At 36.0% G+C, this 20,947-nt stretch overlaps 1 protein-coding gene across 12 annotated transcripts in view; it reads right to left on the bottom strand.

Moving 5' to 3' along the window:
• DLG1 (discs large MAGUK scaffold protein 1) overlaps positions 1 to 20,947 on the bottom strand; it is a 257,730-nt gene that overhangs the window by 22,251 nt on the left and 214,532 nt on the right. For all 12 annotated transcript variants that reach the window (XM_047789292.1, XM_047789308.1, XM_047789319.1 and 9 more), the window contains 4 exons: positions 17,791 to 17,832; positions 15,583 to 15,633; positions 14,060 to 14,161; positions 13,629 to 13,801 (listed from right to left, as the gene is read on the bottom strand). In XM_047789292.1, coding sequence (XP_047645248.1) covers positions 13,629 to 13,801; positions 14,060 to 14,161; positions 15,583 to 15,633; positions 17,791 to 17,832 — 368 coding nt within the window. The remainder of the gene's footprint in view (positions 1 to 13,628; positions 13,802 to 14,059; positions 14,162 to 15,582; positions 15,634 to 17,790; positions 17,833 to 20,947) is intronic.

Below are 20,947 nucleotides of genomic sequence, written 5' to 3'. Positions count from 1 at the left end.
CTTAGCAGCACTGGGAGAAACTAATCATACCTACTGGGCCTATATCCCCCATCTTCATTTATTGAGACCTGTGGAATGGGGTGAGGCTCCAGTGCATATATTTATCTATTAATGATTTCTCCTGGGTCCCTGGGCTGGAGGATGACAAACTGCCCTATTAAAAAAAAAAAGAAGGGATACCTTTTAATCAAATTTTAAAGTTTAAAAATTGGCTGATTTTGGAGTTCCTGTCGTGGTGCAGTGGTTAACGAATCCGACTAGGAACCATGAGGTTGCGGGTTCGGTCCCTGCCCTTGGTCAGTGGGTTAAGGATCCGGCGTTGCCGTGAGCTGTGGTGTAGGTTGCAGACACAGCTCGGATCCCGAGTTGCTGTGGCTCTGGCGTAGGCCGGTGGCTACAGCTCCGATTGGACCCCTTGCCTGGGAACCTCCATATGCCGTGGGAGCGGCCCAAAGAAATAGCAAAAAGACAAAAAAAAAAAAAAATTTGGCTGATTTGTATTGGAAAAGAAAACTTATGTTTATAACTCCTGAACCTCAAACGTGGCTTTCAGGAAATTTAAATATGCCCACTAGTGAAGATTTACATTTAGTTACAGGCTGGAGTTTCGCTTACCGTCAGGTAAAACCAGTTAATATGGGGATGCCTGACAGGACTTTAGGTCCCTTAAAAAGGACAGATAACTTCAAGAGAATGAAAAATCAAATTCATTGGAATATATGCAGGGCAACGGAGGGGGTCATACTGCTTAATGGTTCCTATGGAACTGTATGGGATTGGTCCCCTAAGGGGAAGCCGATTCCTGTCTGTATGGGCCATCAACCTCTGTGTTCTGTTAATAAATTACTCTCTTGAATGGTCTCCAGCCAATCAGACCAACAAAAAATAATAATTAAAGCCAAAAGCCCCATATGTTGGAAAGATTCAGGCCTTGTGCCTCCCTATCCTCAATTTGATAACAGCAAGTCTCAAACTGACTTGTGGAAGATTACTCTTTAACTTTAAAAATACTCAAACCTGGGATGGAAATTATACTTATAAAAAGTCAAAAAGGAAAATCATTCATCTTTTACTTCTTATTGTGTTACTCCCTATGAGTATAATTCTAGTGTAACATCATGGAAACAAATTAAGAGATATTTATGAGGTCACTTGGTTAAGTTGACTCTGGATATATAAAAACTGCAGACTAGAGTCCTGAGTATTCAAAAGGCCTCTCTACAAAATATACCTCATAAAGAGGTATTAGATATTATTCTAAAAGATTTAAAAATAACTAATCCTTCAAAATGGTTTAAAGATTTTGGTGGAGGAATAATCTGATGATTAATTGCATTTCTAGGATTCTTAATAATTTTCTATTTAGTCTATAGATGCACAAAGCGAACAATCCAAGAAGTAATGAAGAAAGAAGTTACAAGATCTACTTTTGTCCTCCCGCAAAAACAAAAAGGGGGAGATGGGAGACATGTTTCTACAATATTTTCTTAGCCTCTTTGCTGAAAACTCTATCTTGTCCTGCTTTACTTTACCCCATCTTCCTGCATGAAAAACAATCACAGTGACAGTGACAGTGAATGACTTAAGCTTAAGAACAAAGACCTAAAGGCATAAGTTATTTATAGGGTCAGCTGAATGAGGACTTAGTGTGTTGGTCTAGGCACACCAGACCTGTGCAGATTGGCACGCCGTTTTGCACAGCATGATACGTCCTCTTAAGAATAAAAGAGGAGCCCCATAGCCCCAAGGGGTTTATGAGGGGTCGTTAGCTGGATATACATTAGCCAAGAAGAACCGAGGTACAAACCTAGGCACGCAGGGTTGCTGCAGATAGGCACCTCTTCTGCAGAAGCACAATGGTGATTCTCTAGATACTTTGTATAGATAGCTGACGCCAAGCTTCCTCAAATGCTAATGATTGTTAAATGTCTAAAGGTCAGAATAAAAGCTTAATCGGCAACCGGCTATGTGACTTTTCTACGTGACTTTTAAAATAACTTAAAAAAAAACTATATCCTGTACCTACAACCCTCTTCTCACGTGACACAGTCCTAAAAAACACAATAAAAGCAGTGTGGTTTCTTAAGGCGGTGCTCTTGGTCCCTGAGGCCTTGAGTCCCCCGGTTCCCACCTTTACTTAAGATTAAAAAAAAAAAAAGAAAGAAAAGAAATTCTGTATGTATGTTCATTAGAGAAACTGGTCTGTAGTTTTTTGGTAATGTTTCATCAAGCTTTGCAATCTAGGTAACGCTGGCCTCAGAATAAATTGGGAAGTATATTCTCTCCTTTTAAACTTTATGGTAGGAAATAGGTATTAAAACCTGGAGTTTTCTTTGTGGAAAGGTTTTTAAATACAAGTCAATTTCTTTAAATTATCTATCTCTTCTTGAGTGAGCTTAAGCAGTTAATTTCTTTCAAGGAGTTTATCTCTTTCATCTAATTGGTGAACTCGGTGGTATAAAGTTGTTTCTAACTTCACACTTTAAATTTTGTAGATTCTGTAATCTACAAATATTTTGGTACTTTGTGGCTTCTCTCCTTTTTTCTGGTCAGTCTGTTTAAAGGTTTATCAATGCCTGTGAACTTCTTAAAGGACAAGTTTCTTGTTTCATTGATTTCATCTATTGTTTTCCTGTTTTCTTTCTTACTAGTTTTTATTGTGTCTTCTTTAATTTTCATTATTTTCTTCCTTCTTACCACATAATTTCTGCTTTTATTTATATCATGTTCTTTATCTTTTTCTAGCATTTTACACTAGGGATTTAGTTTATTTATTCTCATTCACTTTTTGTTTGGAAAAGTTCTTAAGGCTATGAATTTTCATTTGATCACTATTTTAAATGCATCCCCTGGATTCTGATATGTGCTGTTTTCATTATTATTTTTAAGAAAGTCTAATTCCATTTTGCATTTTCTTTCACACAATTAAAGATTAAGGGGTGGTTTTAGACTTTACAATTAGGAAAGAGACAGGCCAAGATGGCAGAGCAGAAAGACCCTGAGCTCACCTCCTCTTATGACCACACCAAAATCATAACTATCTACAGAACAGCCATCTATGAAAAAGATCAGAACCTACCATAAAAGATCTACAATAAAGACATAAAAAAGGAACCACAATGAGATAGGTAGCAGGGGTGGACTCATGATATAGTCAAGACCCACACCCCTGAATGGGCAATCCATAAATTAAGAATAATTGTATTGCAGAGGTTCTCCTACAGGGATGAGAGTTCTGAGATACCCTGCCCTGAGGAGTCCCCAAGCATTTGGTTCTGAAGGCCAGTGTAGCTAAATTTTGTGAGACCTACAGGACTGGGGAAAATAAGACTTCAATGTTAAAGGGTACACATAAAATTTCACATGCAATTTTGAAAATAGCAGTGATTTGATAGGAGCCTAGGCCGCCCTACCTTGGACAGTCTCCTGGAGAGGAAGGTGGTGGCAGCTGCTAATTATTACCCCGGGGAGACAGAGATTGGTAGCAGCCACACTTGGGAGCTTTCTACTGCAGGGTCACTGGTGTGGGCAGTCATCATAGTGGCCCCACCCAACATCCTATAGGTGCCAGTGCTGAAATGCCTCAGGCTAAACAACTGGGTGAGGATACAGTCCCGCTCATCAGCAGACAGACTGCCTAAAGACCTCCTGAGCCCAAAGTCACCTCTAGACATGGCCCTGTCAACCAGAAGGCCACGACCTAGCTTCACCAACCAGTGGGCAAATATCAGACATAAGAAAACAACAATCCTGCAGCCTGTGGACCCAGCTAGCCCATAGCAGGCTAGACATTGCCCTTGGACAAGATGAGCTCTGGCATTACCCACTAGGAGGCCAACACAAGCTGTGAGATACCCCAGACCCGGCATCTAACTGTCTTACCCCAACCCCCAGGACCTGGGTCTACTAACCCCAGGATCTAGCTTCACCCTCCAGGAGGCTTTTGGACCCTAACTCTGCCCACTGGTGAGCCAGTAGGTACCTCCTGGGGTTCTGCAGTCAGCCACCTGACGATCAGGCCCTGATAACTAGCAGCCAGCAGCCTCCATACAAGGCAGGGCCTGGCAACCGGGCTAGGGGCCAACTAAGCCTATTACAATGTCCATGCAGTCAGCCTGCCAGAAGAGAAGAACACACATAGACCTCATAGGGTGAACCGTGGAGCATATAGCTTGGATGATGAGAAGGAAATGTGCTGCTGGGATGCACAGGACACCTCCTACAGAAGACCACTTGTCCAAGGTTGTGAGATATAAATAACCTACCAGATAAATAAAAATACAAAGAGCAAATTAGACAAAATGAGGCAGCAGAGAAACATGTTCTGGACAAAGGAACAAGATAAAACTCCAGAAGAAGAATTAAGTGAAGTGGAGATAGCCAATCCACCCAAGAAAGCATTCAGTGTAATGACTGAAAAGATGATTAAATAACTCAGGAGAAGAAGGGATGCACAGAGCAAGAAGTTAGAAATTTTTTAATTTTTAAAATTTTAGGGTTACACCCGTAACACATGGAAGTTTCTGGGCCAGAAACTGAATCTAAGCCACATCTGCAAACTATGCCACAGCTGTGGCAGTGCTGGATCCTTTAACCCAAGGTGCTGGGCTGGGGATTGAACTGCACCTCCACAGTGACTTGAATTGCTGCAGCTTTTTAGGGCTGCATCTGGAACATATGGAAGTTCCCAGGCTAGGGATCTAATCGGAGCTACAGCTGCTGGCCTACACCACAGCTCATGGCAATGCTGGATCCTTAACCCACTGAGTGAGGCCAGGGATCGAATTTGCATCCTCATGGATACCAGTTGTACTCATTACCACTAAGTCACAATGGGAACTTCAGATAAATAAATTACTGTGCCACAGTGGGAGATCCAGAAGTTAGAAATTTTTAATGGAAAGTTAGAAAATATAAAGAACAACCAAATAGAGATGAAAGATACAATAACTAAAGTGAAAAATACACTGGAAGGAATCAATAGTAGATGAAATGATAAAGGAGAATGGATCAGTGAGCTGGAAGACAAGAGTAGTGGAGATCACTGTGCCAAATAGGAAAAAGAATGAAAAGAAATGAGGGGAGTTCCCGTCGTGGCGCAGTGGTTAACGAATCCGACTAGGAACCATGAGGTTGTGGGTTCGGTCCCTGCCCTTGCTCAGTGGGTTAACAATCCGGCGTTGCCGTGAGCTGTGGTGTAGGTTGCAGACGCGGCTCGGATCCCACGTTGCTGTGGCTCTGGCGTGGGCCGGTGGCTACAGCTCCGATTCAACCCCTAGCCTGGGAACCTCCATATGCCGCGGGAGCGGCCCAAGAAATAGCAACAACAACAACAACAACAACAAAGACAAAAGACAAAAAAAAAAAAAAAGAAATGAGGACAGTATAAAAGACCTCTGGGACAACATCAAGTGCACTAATATTTGCATTCGAGAGGTCCAAGAAGAATGAGAGCAAGAGAAAGGGGCTGAAAATATATCTGAAGACATAATAGCTGAAAACATTCCAAATCTGGGAAAAGAAATGGTTCCCAAGTCCAGAAAGTGCAACGAATCTCATACTGGATTAACCCAAAGAAGAACACACCAAGAAACACTGTAATTAAAATGACAAAAATTAAAGAGAAAACATTAAAAGTAGCAAGGGAAAAGCAACAGATAACATGCAAGGGAACTCCCATAAATCTATTAGCTGAATATTCAGCAGAAATTTTGCAGGCACTATATGGGAGGGAATGGCACTATATATTTAAAGTCATGAAAGAGAAAAACCTATAACCAAGAACACTCTACCCAGCAATGCTCTTGTTCAGATTTGATGGAGAGATCAAAAGATACCCAGCAATGCTCTTGTTCAGATTTGATGGAGAGATCAAAAGATACCCAGCAATGCTCTTGTTCAGATTTGATGGAGAGATCAAAAGATACCCAGCAATGCTCTTGTTCAGATTTGATGGAGAGATCAAAAGACTTACAGAGAAGCAAACACTAAAAGAGCTCAGCACTATAAAACCAGCTTTATAACAAATGTAAAAGGAACTTCTTCAGGTGAGAAAGAAAAGGCCAAGACTAGAAACAAGAATACTACAAAATGAAAATGCTAACTGGGAGAGGCAAACATACAGTAAAGGTGGTAGGAAGGTTAAAAGACAAAGGTAGTAAAATCATCTACATCTACAATAAGCACTTAAGGACTACACAAAGCAATTAGAAAATAAAGCAAACAAACAAACAAAAAAACCCCCCAAAAACAACAACAACAAAAAGAAGAAAACAATCCCCCCACAATTAGGTGTTAAATATGATAGCAAAAACAATAACTGGGAGGGGAAGAGAATATAAATGGTCTTTAAAATGCATTTGAAATGAAGAGATCAGCAAGTTAAAACAATCATGAATACATATAGATTGCTATATAAAAACCTCATGGTTATCCAAACCAAAACTCTATAATAAATGTACACTCAAAAAGAAAAAAGAATCCAAACATAACACTAAAGGTAGTCAATAACTCACAAGAGAACAAAAGAAGGGGAAAAACACCCAAAAAACAAAACAAAAAAACCTACACCCCCCAACAATTAACAAATGGCAATAAGAACACACATATTGATAATTACCTTAAATGTAAAGAGAATAAATACTGTAATCAAAGACACAGACTGGCTGAATGGATAAAAAACAAGACCTGTGTATACGCTGCATACAAGAGACTCACTTCAGATCTAAAAACACACACAGACTGAAAGCGACAGGAAGGAAAAAGGTATTCCACACCAACAAAAAACAAAAGCCAGAGCAGCAATACCTACTTTAGATAAAATGACTTTTAATAAAGACTGTTAAAAGAGATACAGAAGGGCACTACATAATGATCAAGGGATTAATCTAAGAAAAAGATAAACAACTATAAATACACATGCACAACATAGGAATACCTAAAAATATAAGGCCAATTTTAAGAACACAAAAGGAGAAATTGACAGTAACATGATAACAGTAGTGGAATTACCACCCCACTTACATCAATGAGTATATCATCCAGATAGAAAATCAGTAAGGAAACACTGGCCCTCCGCCCCCCCCCCCCCTTTTTTGGTCTTTTTGTCTTTTCTAGGGCCGCACCTGTGGCATACGGAGGTTCCCAGGCTAGGGGTCTAATTGGAGCTGTAGCCGTCAGCCTACACCACAGCCACAGCAATGCTGGATCCTTAACCCACTGAGCAAGACCAGGGAACAAACCTGCAACCTCAGGTTCCTAGTCGGATTCGTTAACCACTGCACCACAACGGGAACTCCAACACTGGCCTTAAATGACGCAATAGAGTAGATGGATTTAACATATATATAGAAATTCCATCCAAAAGCAGCAGAATATACGTTCTTTTCATGTGCACGTGGAACAGTCTATTCTCTAGGACTGATTACATGCTAGGCCAAAAAAAACAAGCCTTGAAAAATTTAAGAAAACTGAAATCATATCAAGTATCTTTTCTGACTACAATGTTATGAGACTAGAAATAACTACAAAAACAAAACAAAACAAACAATACAAAACAAAAGCCCTTCAAAAACCACAAATATGTGGAGGCTAAACAATATGCTACTAAACAACCAATGGATCACTGAGGGAATCAAAGAGGAAATAAAAAAAATACCTAGAGACAAATGAAAATGAAAACACAATGATCCAAAACCTACAGGACTCAGCAAGAGCAGTTCTAAGAGGGAAGTTTTTAGCAAATCAAGCTTACCTCAGGAAAAAGAAAAATTTCATATAAACAACCTAACCTTACATCTAATGGAACTACAGAAAGATAAAAATTCCCAAAGTTAGTAGAAGGAACGAAGTCATAAATAGGAAAAATAAATGAAATATAGACTCTAAAAACTATAGAAAGGATGAATGAAACTAAAAGCTAGTTCTTTGAAAAGATATAAAAAAATTGATAAACTTTTAGGATTCTTAAAAAAGACAGTCCAAATCAATAAAAATCAGAAATGAAAAAGCTGTTTTAACTAACACCACAGAAATACAAAGGATCGTAAGAGACTACCATGAACAACTGTATGCCAATAAAATGGACACTCTAAAAGAGATAGATAAATTCTCAGAAAGGTACACTCTCCCAAAACTGAACCAGGAAGAAATAGAAAATTTGAGTGGGCCAATTACCAGTAATGAAGTTGAATCAGTAATTAAAAAACTCTCAAAAAACAAAAGTTCAGGACCAGATGGCTTCACAGGTGAATTCTACCAAATATTTGGAGAAGAGTTAACATCTACCTTCCCAAACTACCTCAAAAAATTGCAGAGGAAGGAATGCGGAACTCATTCTTTGTGGTCAGCATTACCCTGATACTAAAACCAGACAAAGATATCATAAGAAGAGAAAATTATAGGCCAATATCACGGATGAACACACATGCAAAATATTAGCAAACCAAATGCAACAATATATTAAAAGGACCATACATCATAGTCAAGTGGGATTTATCCCAAGGATACAAGATTTTTCAATATCCTCAAAGAAATCAATGTGATATACCACATTAACCAACTGAAGAATAAAAGCCATATTATCAACTCAGTAGATGAAGAAAAAGCTTTTGACAAAATTCAAACATTTATGCATGATAAAAACTCTCCAGGGAGTTCCTAGTGGTTAAAAAACCCGACTAGGATCATGAGGATGCAGATTTGATCCCTCACTCAGTGGGCCAGGGACCCATCATTGCTGTAGGCCGCAGATGTGGCTCAGACCTGGCATTGCTGTGGCTGTGGTGCAGGCTGGCAGCTGTAGCTCTGATTGGATCCCTAGTCTGGGAATTTCCATATGCTTCAGGTGTGGCCCTAAAAAGCAGAAAAGAAAAAAAAAGCCAAAAAAAAAAAGCAAAAGAAAATAAAAACCAACTCTCCAGGAAGAGGGAACATACTTCAACACAATAATAGCCATGATGACTCACAGCTAACATCATACTCAATGGTGAAAAGCTGAACACATTTTCTCTGTGATCCATAACACGAAAAGGATGCCTATTCTTTTTTTTTTTTTTTTGTCTTTCTCTCTTTTTCAGGGCCACATCTGCAGCATATGCAGGTTCCCAGGTTAGGAGTCCAATTGGAGCTGTAGCCACCAGCCTATGCCAGGGCCACAGCAACACAGGATCCAAGCCACATCTGCGACCTACACCACAGCTCATGGCAACACCGGATCCTTAAACCACTGAGTGAGGCCAGGGATTGAACCTGCATCCTCATGGATGCCAGTCAGATTCGTTAACTGCTGAGCCACAATGGGAACTCCAAGGATGCCCCATTCTTGTCACTTTTATTCAACACAGTATTGGAAGTCCTAGCCACAGCAATAATACAAGAAAAATAATAGGACTCCATATTGGAAAGGAAGGAGTAAAACTGTCATTGTTTGCAGATAACATGATACTATACATAGAAAATCCTAAAGATGCTACCAGAATGTTACTAAAGTTCATCAATAAGTCTGATAAAGTTGCAGAGTATAAAATTAACATACAGAAATGTGCTGTGTCTCTATACACTAACAATGAACTATCAGAAAAACAAATGAAGGTAATAATCGCATTTACCACTGCATCAAAAAAATAAAATACCTAGGAATAAACCTCCCTAAGGAGGTAAAGACTTGTAGTTAAAAAACTGTAGGTCAGGGATGAAAGAAACTGAAGTTGACACAAAAAGATGGAAAGAAACACTGTGTTCTTAGGATGGAAGAATTAATACTGCTAAATTGACTATACTACTCAAGGTTATTTACAGATTCAATGCAATTCCTATCAAATTACCAATGGCATTTTCCACAGAAGTAGAATAAATAATTTTAAAATTTGTATGGAAAGACCAAAGATCCCAAATAGCTAAACAATACTGAGAAAGAAGAACAGAGCTGGAGGAATCATGGTTCCTCACTTCAGATTATACTACAAAGCTACAGACATCAAAACAATATGGTACTGACACAAAAACAGACACATAATTCAATGGAATAGAATACAGAGCCTAGAAATAAACCCACCTACTTATGGTTGATTAATCTATGACAAAGGAGGCAATATTATACAATGGAGAAAACACAGTCTCTTCATTAAGCAATGCTAGGAAAACTGGATAGCTACATGTAAAAGAATGAAATTATAACATTCTCTAACGCAACATACAAAAATAAACTCAAAATGGATGAAAGACCTAAGTGTAAGACTTGAAACCATAAAATTCCTAGAGAAAACATAAGCAGAACACTCTTTGATATAAGCTGTAGCAGTATTTTTTTAGATCTGCCTCCTAAAGCAAAGGAAATAAATGTAAAAATAAACAAATGGGACCTAATCAAACTTAAAAGCTTTTGTACAGCAAGGGAAATCATCAACAAAATAAAAGACTACTGACTGAATGGGAGAAAATATCTGTAAATGATATTGACTGATAAGTGGTTAATATCCATCATATATAAACAACTCACACAACTCAACATCAAATAAATAAACAACCTGTTTGAAAAGTGGGCAGAAGAACTGAGTAGACATTTTCCAGAAAGGAAATGTAGATGGCCCAAATGGGCACATGAAAAGTTGCTCTACATTACTAATCATCAGGTTATCACCTCACACCTATCAGAATGGCTATTATCAAAAAGAGCACAAATGCTGGCAAGGATTTGAGAAAAGGAAACTCTTGTACACTGTTAGTAGGAGTGTAAATTGGTGCAGTCACTGTGGAAAACAGTATGAGGGGTTCTCCAAAAACTAAAAACAGAGCTATCATATGACCCATCATTTCCACTCCTGGGGTGTGTATACCTAAAAAACAAAAAACGCTAAATTCAAAAAGATACATGAACCCCAATGTTCATAGCAGCATTACTTACAATTGCCAAGATATGGAAGCAATCTAAGTGTCCATCAACAGATGAATGAATACAAAGATATGTTATGTATACACACACACACACAACACACACAATGGAACAGTATTCTGTCATAAAATTTTACCTGCTCTGCAGCAGCAAAGATGGACTTGGAGAGTATTATGCTAAGTGAAAAGGCCAGACATAGAGAGACAAATACTGTATGATATCACTTTATATATGGAATCTAAAAAGTATAGCAAACTAATGAATATATCAGAGGCAGACTCACAGAGGAAAAAAACTAGTGGTTAGCAGTGGAGAGAGGGATGAGAAGTAGGGCAATATAGGGATGGGGATAAAGAGGTACAACTGTTACGTATAAAATAAACTAAAAGAATTGGCGCAGTGGTTAATGAATCCGACTAGGTACCATGAGGTTGCGGGTTCGATCCCTGCCCTTGCTCAGTGGGTTAAGGATCCGGCGTTGCCGTGAGCTGTGGTGTAGGTTGCAGACACGGCTCGGATCCCGCGTTGCTGTGGCTCTGGTGTAGGCCGGCAGTTGTAGCTCTGATTCGACCCCTAGCCTGGGAACCTCCATATGCCGTGGGAGCGGCTCAAGAATGGCAAAAAGACAAAAAAAAAAAAAAGAATATATTGTACAATACAGGGACTATAGCTAACATTTTATAACTATAAATGGAGTATAACCTTTAAAAATTGTCAATCACTATACTGTACACCTGTAACATATGATATTGTACATCAACTGTATGATGATATAAATAAATGAATAAAATTTTCCTCTTTGCCAGGCCTTTTTGTTTTCAATTTCCTAATAATTTACAGCTTTACTGCATTGTGATCAGAGTATTATTTGTAACATTTCTACTTTGTGGAATTTCCTGGTAGTTTCTTCTCCACAAGGTTTCCACAAGAAATAGCTTGCTATGATTTGGTGTTTGCTTTTCTATTTATTAATAATCTGAAGTTTGGATATTACCCTCAGTTAGGGTGAGGGTGTTTTAAAAAATTTTTTTAAAAATTTAAAGAAGTAGAACATTAAAACTAAAGCTAAAGCTACAATTTCCTTCCCTCACCTCTCAAAAGAAAACCACTGGATAGTGGCTACATATACTCCTGAAGTAGATGTGTATCATTCCCATGCATGTTTTCTTTATCCAGTAATATTTTTTGTTAACTGATACACAGTTGATATTGATACAATATTTTGTGTTTCTGGTATATATACAACACAGTGATGCAGACTTTTTATTTATTTTATTTGGATCAATCCATTTTATTCAGGGGCTTTGGGGGAGGGTTGAAGGGCTGGGAGAACAATGAGATCCCATGTCCTCCTGGCCAGGATCTCCTGGCTTCACAGTATCTGAAAGCTGTTCACACTTTTTAAAAGGTTATATTCTATTTATAGTTATTATAGTCCCTGTGCTGTATCCTTGTAGCTTATTTTATACTCCTGTATGGTTTTTATGTTTGGGAAATATGCATCAATAAACTACTGGATGTTTTATGTTAAAGTTACAAATAGTGTCATCCTGTATATTTCCTTTTTAACTTCATTCATTCACCATTAGAATTTTGAGGCTAAGGTGGATACACATAATTAGTGAATATTTAGTTTATTCACTCTAGCTGCTGTATACCACAGCATGAATAAATAACAGTTAATTATCCACTCCTCTTTGCTGAGTCCAATTTTTCACTACTAGAAAGTGCTACTATGAACATCATTATACATGATCCTTATGTGTAAATCTTGACTTAGATAACAAGAAGTAGAATTCCTGTGTCACAAAGATTATGTACATTTATTGGGTACTGCCAAACTGCTTTCAAATGAAGTTTTAGTAATGTGTATCTCCATTAACAGTATCTAGTAAGATTTTCTATTTTCTCAAATTCTTGCCAATTGAACACTTCCATTTAAAAAAAATTTTTAAAACTAGTCAGAATTAAACCTCTTATAAAAAAAAAGCATTTATAAATGGGAAACAGATGTTGAATTACTGCTATATGTTCTATAGGTATTTCATGACTAAGTTTTAAACTACTGTAATTTTGAAAGTATAAAGTAATGTTGATATTTACTTTCTTGATCCAAAGAGTGACTTAAGCATAGCAGCACATCTGGAGTACACTGTTTTGGTTTTATTATAAAGCTGCTTTAACCCAATGTGAATGTATCATCAGACTGCTTTAAAAAATTTTTCTGTTGCTATTATAATGCTACTGAGTATTTTTCACATGGTCTTTTGTTAAATGACTTTTCAGGAGAAATTTTAGCCTAGTCTCAGTACCAGGAGCAACTTATACTTACCTTGAACATCTGGTTCATTTTTATTGGTAAACTGCTGATCCTAGCTTCTTTATTAGGCTAGATGTTGGAAAGCTAGGGCTAAACACAAGCTCTATCTCTAGTGAATGCACAGGACCTCAAAATAATAACCTCTCCTCTTAGAAATTCATGTTATCATTTCTATTCTTATTTTCTTTGCTTATCTTCTTAATCTACTTGATCTTGTATACCATTCTCTAAGCCACCTAAAAGTAAATATTTAGTTGAATAAATTCATAACATTGATTAAAGTAATCAATGTTGAAACATTTATCTGTATTTTTTCAAAAATATGAATTACAACTCTCTATCCCTTCATTCTTTCATACTGTCAAAGGTGTATCTGATTAGAAACTGTATTCTGGGATCACTGTGATGCTTGCTTACCTTTTCTGCTACTTCTCGCACAGACTGTACACTTGTTCCATAGAGATGGTTGTTATACTGGCCAGCTTCAATAAATTTATGTTCTTGGATATCTTTTTCCATTTGCTCTCTTGAAGTCACAAAATGATAATCTCTTCCATCTACCTCATAATCTCGTTTTGGTCTGGTTGTATCTTTAATAGAAAAGAACTTGAGGAAGTGTTTAACATTAAAAAAGCACAACAAACCCATTTGCTACTTAAAGCATCATTTGGTAAAGTTCAACACAAAAGAGACCGATTTAAATCTGAAGAGAGACAATAATATGGAGGGTGGAGGAATAACTGATAATGTAACTAAGAATAAACCCTTAAAAAATGGTAATGTTTACTTTGACCATACACAATGACAAAATGTTAAGAACAAATATTTAATGTGGGTTAATTACTCACGAGGAACACATGATCCAAATTTGTCAGGAAACTCTGAGATCAAGTCATCATTTATCCTGTCTTTCATAGGTCCCAATATGATCACTGGTCGAGTATAATTAACTACAAAAATATACTGCATGTTAAAAGGGATAAACATTCAATAAATATGTATATATTTCACTAGAAAAAAAAAGTACCCTTAACTATTACGAAGAATTTCTTTTTTTCTTTCTCCACCAATGATGCCTAAACTTATGGTTTACAAACCTTTATTAAGATCATAAACTTCAATCTCCTGTTGGAAGTCAGACTTGGATAATTCAACCAAGTTAAATCTAGCATTTTAGCAGATAATGTTTCTATACATTACTAACATTATCTCATTACAAGTGAGAAAACATAGTATCATGTTTTACTAATCCTTTTTGAAGTAAAATTGTTAGGAAACAGATGAAAGAATGGCAAAAAAGAAGCTGGGTATGGAGTTCCCATAGTGGCTCAGTGGCTAATGACTCTGACTAGGAACCATGAGGTTTCGGGTTTGATCCCTGGCCTTGCTCGGTGGGTTAAGGATCCATTGCAGATGCGGCTCGGATCCTGCATTGCTGTGGCTCTGGTGTAGGCTGGTCACTACAGCTCCGATTAAACCCCTAGCCTGGGAAATTCCATATGCTGTGGGTGCAGCCCTAGAAAAAGACAAAAAAAAAAAAAGAAGAAGCTGGGTATAAGAAGTGATATAATCATAGCAGTGATCTACAAAGATGATCTAACAGAAGTATATATCCTGGATTGTAAGGGATCATGTTGGAGGCAGAGAGATTATTTGTGAAAATCAGAATTAACATTGTGGTAGGAGGATGAAAAGAAGGTCATAAATAAGAAAGATATGATAAGAACAAATAGGGCCTAGAAACAAATTGGACAAGGGAAATGAGGAACACAGAAAGATCAAAGATGCTTCCAAGATTTTGAACAAGGGTCACTAGAATCATAGTGATACTACTACAAACAGTGGAAAGAAGCTGCTTAGGAAATAAAACAATATAGTCAATATAAAATGACTAGATCCTCATAATCTATGGGCTAAGCCATGTTTCATAAAATCATACAGCAAATTTCTATATATATACAAATGGTAAAAAAATAGTAAAATTAATGTAACTTTTTTTTTGTCTTTTTGTTATTGTTGTTGTCGTTGTTGCTATTTCTTGGGCCGCTCCCGCGGCATATGGAGGTTCCCAGGCTAGGGGTTGAATCGGAGCTGTAGCCACCGGCCTACGCCAGAGCCACAGCAACGCAGGATCCGAGCCGTGTCTGCAACCTACACCACAGCTCACGGCAACGCCGGATCGTTAACCCACTGAGCAAGGGCAGGGACCGAAGCCGCAACCTCATGGTTCCTAGTCGGATTCGTTAACCACTGCGCCACGACGGGAACTCCCTAATGTAACTTTTAAAGTATGAATTGAATTACATCTATTTTCCAAATTAAGAAGTATATTTTTCTATAAGATTATAAAATATTAACTGGCTTCACAAACCTTCTTGCTGATTCACTGGTTCATAAGATAAGACATATTCTTCTTGACCACCTATTAGAAAGTTAAAATAGAGATGAGAAAATATATAAAGACAACTAATTTAATTCTTCACATATAACATATAAATTACTAGCACCTTCCTAAGAAAACAGCCAAAGATGTTAAAAGAAGAGTACTTTATAAATTAATCATGGCAAGATTTAAGGAAAAAAGTGACAAATCATAAAGTTTGATAAATGTTAAAACAAAACATAAATGTATTAGTTAATAACTATCTTTCTGTTATTCTGTGTTTTACGCATTGTCATTATATTTATTTAAAATCTTTACTTGTCAAGATGTACTATTAATTTTTTATTTAGAATCTAAGAGGTATTAAATCTTTTAAAGATAAACACTTTAATGACAGTTCTATACATATATACACAGTAGGTAATTTACTCTTATTAAGGATATGCTGCTTTTTTGGTCATACCAGGTATAATTTTAATATACATACATATTTTTATAATTACAACTATTTTCTAGCCAAACATTTTAATGCAAAGGAAAAGCTAGTGTTACTATTTCACTGATGAAAATTTCACTGATTATTATAATTCATTTATTCAATTAAAAAAATAAATTTTGAGTTAAAAAAGCTTTAGATAAAACTAAATCCTTTTCTTTCAACAAAATGAATCATATAAATAGTAAGGAGAAAAAATATGTTTTGCTTTGATCTTAAAAGCACTTTAGAAGTTAAATTTCTCTAAGATTAAATTAAGGGTTTAGAGCTTAAGAATATTCTAAACAGAAAAGTCTACAAATTATATCTTGACTCAATGAAAATAACTAGGAGTTAAAAACTGCAGGTCTTAACACACACATACATATACACACACAGGTGTAGAAAACAAACGAGGAAGAATTGTTAAATTCAAATGGTTCAGTGAAATCAATTGATATTGGATAATGTATTTGAAGATTTTCTCATTATAATTCTATAATAATATTCTCACTAAATTTGTCATTGTTATATGTATGCAGCTGTAAATCTTTTAAATTATAACTGGAATAAATATTCTTTCCTCCTTTAAAAGTGTATTTTGTTGTTTTCAAGTTTACTATAATACATTGAGCATATATATTTACAAACTGCTTTTTAAGTACTATATGTAAACCATTACATATTAGCAAAAACATGCAATTTGAATATTCCACACCTAATAATTCATGCAAATGGTGACATAGACAGTATATACTTTCATTACCTCTTTTTAGCCTAGAAAGCTACTCAACTACTCTCTAGTGTGTTCTGATTTTAAGTAAATAAAATGTTAAAATACAAGAATCACATTCCCACACCAATAGAGAAAATCATTATGTAACTACTTGCAGAAAAAAAATCAACCAAACAAACGAGGGTTAAAAGTATATATTGTCAACATGAAAAATATTAGAGACTGATATCAACAGGATGGACCTTTTGAGCAGCCATACTCATCTGTAATCAAGATTACTTTCATATTAGACAGCAGTAAAAAAAAAAGTTAGAAAAAGCAATTTAATTTTTAAGGTGCTACAACTGATAATATTCATGTATTCTCCCCCTCCCCCTCCCGTGCCCAAATATGGTTAAAAATTCCACATGCTTATATTGTTCATTTAATAATACAATACAAAGACTAACACAAGAACCAAAAAAGAAATCAGTATTAATGATTACTGATTGAGCAACTGGTGAAAATTTTCCCTTCAGCATTTCTTACATTCACCAAAAGCTGGTGACAAACAATATCTTGATCCATACTAGTATTGGTGACACAATAAAAAAAGGAAATAAAGCTAATTATAATTTAGCATTACTAACAAATATTTTAATGCTCATGTTAGAAACAGAGTTACTAAATAAAATGGCACAATGCAAGTTTACCTCTCATTTAACTAGATACTTATTTCTTACAAAAGACCAATTCACATGCATATACTATGTACATAAGAAGCACTGTTTGTAAAATGAATTTTTGTATTTTATGAAAACTTGGTATTAACTTCTACATTAGAGCATGATTTTAATTTATTAAGTACAGAGCTTTATTTGGCTCTCTCTGATTTTAAAATATTAAGCATCTAATTTTCAGTTTTTAGAACACATAACTAGGAGGGAAAAACCCCAAGGGTATATTACTTGAGATAACAAAAGAACAAATAACTTAAAACACTTACGGTAACTACTTTCGCTATCACTGGCATTAGAAGTTACATGTTCTGAAGTTGCAGGACAATGGAAAAAATAAAGAAAATACAGTGTTATGAGATTAAAAAAAGCAAATTATCAAGATAAACAAAGTAACAACAAAATGTCGACATATAAACCACACATAATTCAGAGTTTTTAAAAATATTTTTGATTTTCTTTGAGAAGTTTATTTCAAATAAGTGAGTATGAAATAGCAAGGAAAAAATCTATAATCAAGGACAATGCCTCATTTCTGTCCAATACAGTCTGTGAACAAAATCTTATTACAAATAGTAAACAGAATATGATGAAGAGGGCAAAGTGATCCTAAACTAGTTCAAACATAAAACCCAAAGGAGAAAAAAATGTCATTGCATCATTTAATTTGGGTTATGAAACACTAATAACTGACAAAGGAGACAAGTTATACTTGAGCGAACAGATGCCCATTTTAACGAAAAAAAAAAGACAAAAAAAAAAATAAATGATCTTGCTTTTAGTTTAGCTTCTTTCTTGTTCCTAAAGAGAAATGAAAATCCATGTCTGAGATCATACAGATAAAGATTCAGATGCCTCAAAAAAAAAAAAAAAGTTAAATGGAACGGAATTCTAGAAGGTGAGACTGATAATTTTATTTTCTTGCTTTTTAGGGCTAGACCTGCAGCATGTGGAAGTTCCCATATGCTGTGCCCACGCCACAGCCACAGTCCAACCTGGGATCTGAGCCACATCTGCAACCTGCAACACAACTCATGGCAATGCCAGATCCTTAACCCATTGAACAACGCTAAGGATTGAACCCGAGTCCTCATGGATACTGGTTGGGTTCATTACCACTGAGCCAAAACAGGAACTCCAAGACTGCCTGTATTTTAAAGAAGACTAGTATTTTTGAAAAACTCTGCTTTGGTAAAACTGACAATGGCTACTTTGCAAAACAAAGAAGATAAAGTAAATATACCCATTTTCTAGGTCCCTCCTTCAAATTGACCACCCATTTTATAGCTTGATTGTTCAGTAAACACCTAGCTATCTTCTCATGTAAATGTAAACTCGTGTTCTCTCAATGTCTCCTTTGAATAAAAGGTGATTTTTATCTATTAAAAACTTAAAATCAAAATTTTCCATGCAAGAGAAGTAAATCTAAATTTCTATGTCAGGCAAAGGAAAAAAATTTAAAGGATAAGGAAAAAGTTTGAGGTATCTGCTATCCAACATATCACCCACAGAATCTCCTAAAATGAAACAGCCCTACTGAAAAGTTTAGAGAAAGGCAGGACTTAAGATTTCAAATAAAGATAACAGTTTGTGAATTGCTGTCATAGTAAAAAAAACAAGTCTATTATTCTAACCTGGAAAGATAAGACACAACTCTGATTTTTTTTTGGTCTTTTTTTTTTTTTTTTTTTTTTAGGGCTGCACCTGTGGCATATGGAAATTCTTAGGCTAGGGGTCTAATTGGCAAACTGGAGCTGCAGCTGCTGGCCTATGCCACAGCTCGCATCGATGCGGGATTCTTAACCCATTGACCAAGGCCAGGGATGGAACCCGTGTCCTCATGGATACTAGTCTGCTTTGTAACCGCTGGGGAACTCCAGACACAACTTGTTTAATCATAATTAAATATATTTTAAAGAAAGCAGGAGTATTAAAAATTATAAGACTGAAAAAATATGAAAAGCACATGTAAAATGGTAGTTTTCTCAAGTTTATATTTAAAATTTTCCCCATGTTACCACATGGATTTCAAAACAATCATTTTAAATTGCTGTAAAATAGTATATTGGACAGTTAAATCATGATTTACCTTATTTCTTATTATTCTGACATTTTAGTTTGCTTAAATTGTCTTCCACAAACATCAACAAATTATTATGAATGCCTTCATTTATACGGCTTTCACCTTTTGTCTTAGTCCCTTAAAATTCACTTCCAGAAGTAGAAATGCCACATAGAAAAGAAAAAGTTCTTAAATTTATACTAGGACTGGTATTACACTCTAAAATCTCTAATATGCAAAAGAAGGAAATGTTATTACAATGCAGTTGAGTGGAGGGGGAGAGAAGTATAGAAGAAACAAAATTAACTTTGAATTGATAATTACAGAAGTTGGGTAAATACTTGCGGGGTTTATTTTACAATTCCTCCATTACTGAATATGTCTGACATAGTATATAATAAAAAGTTAAAGTTACTACAGTTTCTTTGCTGGGAATTTATCCTACTCATCTTGAGTTCTCTAGAATTACCAATAGCTAACAGGCAATCAAATTCTTCAAGTTCTTTTAAGAATCCTTTACATAACTCCTCTACAATAAAATCTTGCTACTCAAAGTATTGCACTTGGAATAGCATCATCATCATTGCTTGGGAGCTTATTAGAAAGGTAAAATGTTTTCCTGTTAATTGAAAACAATCTTTTTTCAAGATACTTCATCAAAGAAGATATTCAAATATCCAATGAACATATAAAGGTGTTCAAGCTTATTACTTATCAGGGAAATGCAAAATAAAACCACAATAGATATCTCTATCATCTACCAGAATGAGTAAAATGAAAAATAAGATACACATGAGATATGTAGATAAATATATGTAGCAACTAGAACTCACATACTACTGGAGGTAGGGGTAGGATAAATCGGTATAACCACTTTGGAAAACTACTTGGCAGTATCTATTAAATCCTAACATATTTATAAGTATGTGACCCAGCAATTAATTTCCTAGATATTTTCCCAATATAAAGGCCTATATATGCTCACCAAAACACATGAATAAGAATGTTCAAAGCTGGAGTTCCCACTGTGGCACCTAGGTAATGAACCAACTAGTATCCATGAGGATGCAGGTTTGATTCCTGGCCTCACTCAGTGGGTTAAGGATCTGATATTGCCTTAAGCTGTGGTGCAGGTTGCAGACCAGACTTGGATCTGGCATTGCTGTGGCTGTGGTGTAGGCCAGCAGCTGCAGCTCTGATTTGACTGCTAGCCTGAGAACTTTCATATGCTATGGGTGCAGCCCTAAAAAGAAATAAAAAAAAAATGTTCAAGGCAACGCTATTCAAAATAGCCCTAAATATATGTTTATTTACAAATCTGAGACAATATGCTTAGAGTTTCACAGTTTACTTTTTCCACTTAC

The sequence above is a fragment of the Phacochoerus africanus genome, chromosome 1, assembly GCF_016906955.1.
Source record: "Phacochoerus africanus isolate WHEZ1 chromosome 1, ROS_Pafr_v1, whole genome shotgun sequence".
In the NCBI taxonomy this organism is placed as follows: domain Eukaryota; kingdom Metazoa; phylum Chordata; class Mammalia; order Artiodactyla; family Suidae; genus Phacochoerus; species Phacochoerus africanus.
The sequence above is the reverse complement of the archived record's forward strand: the minus strand, read 5'-3'. Positions and strand labels throughout refer to the sequence as shown.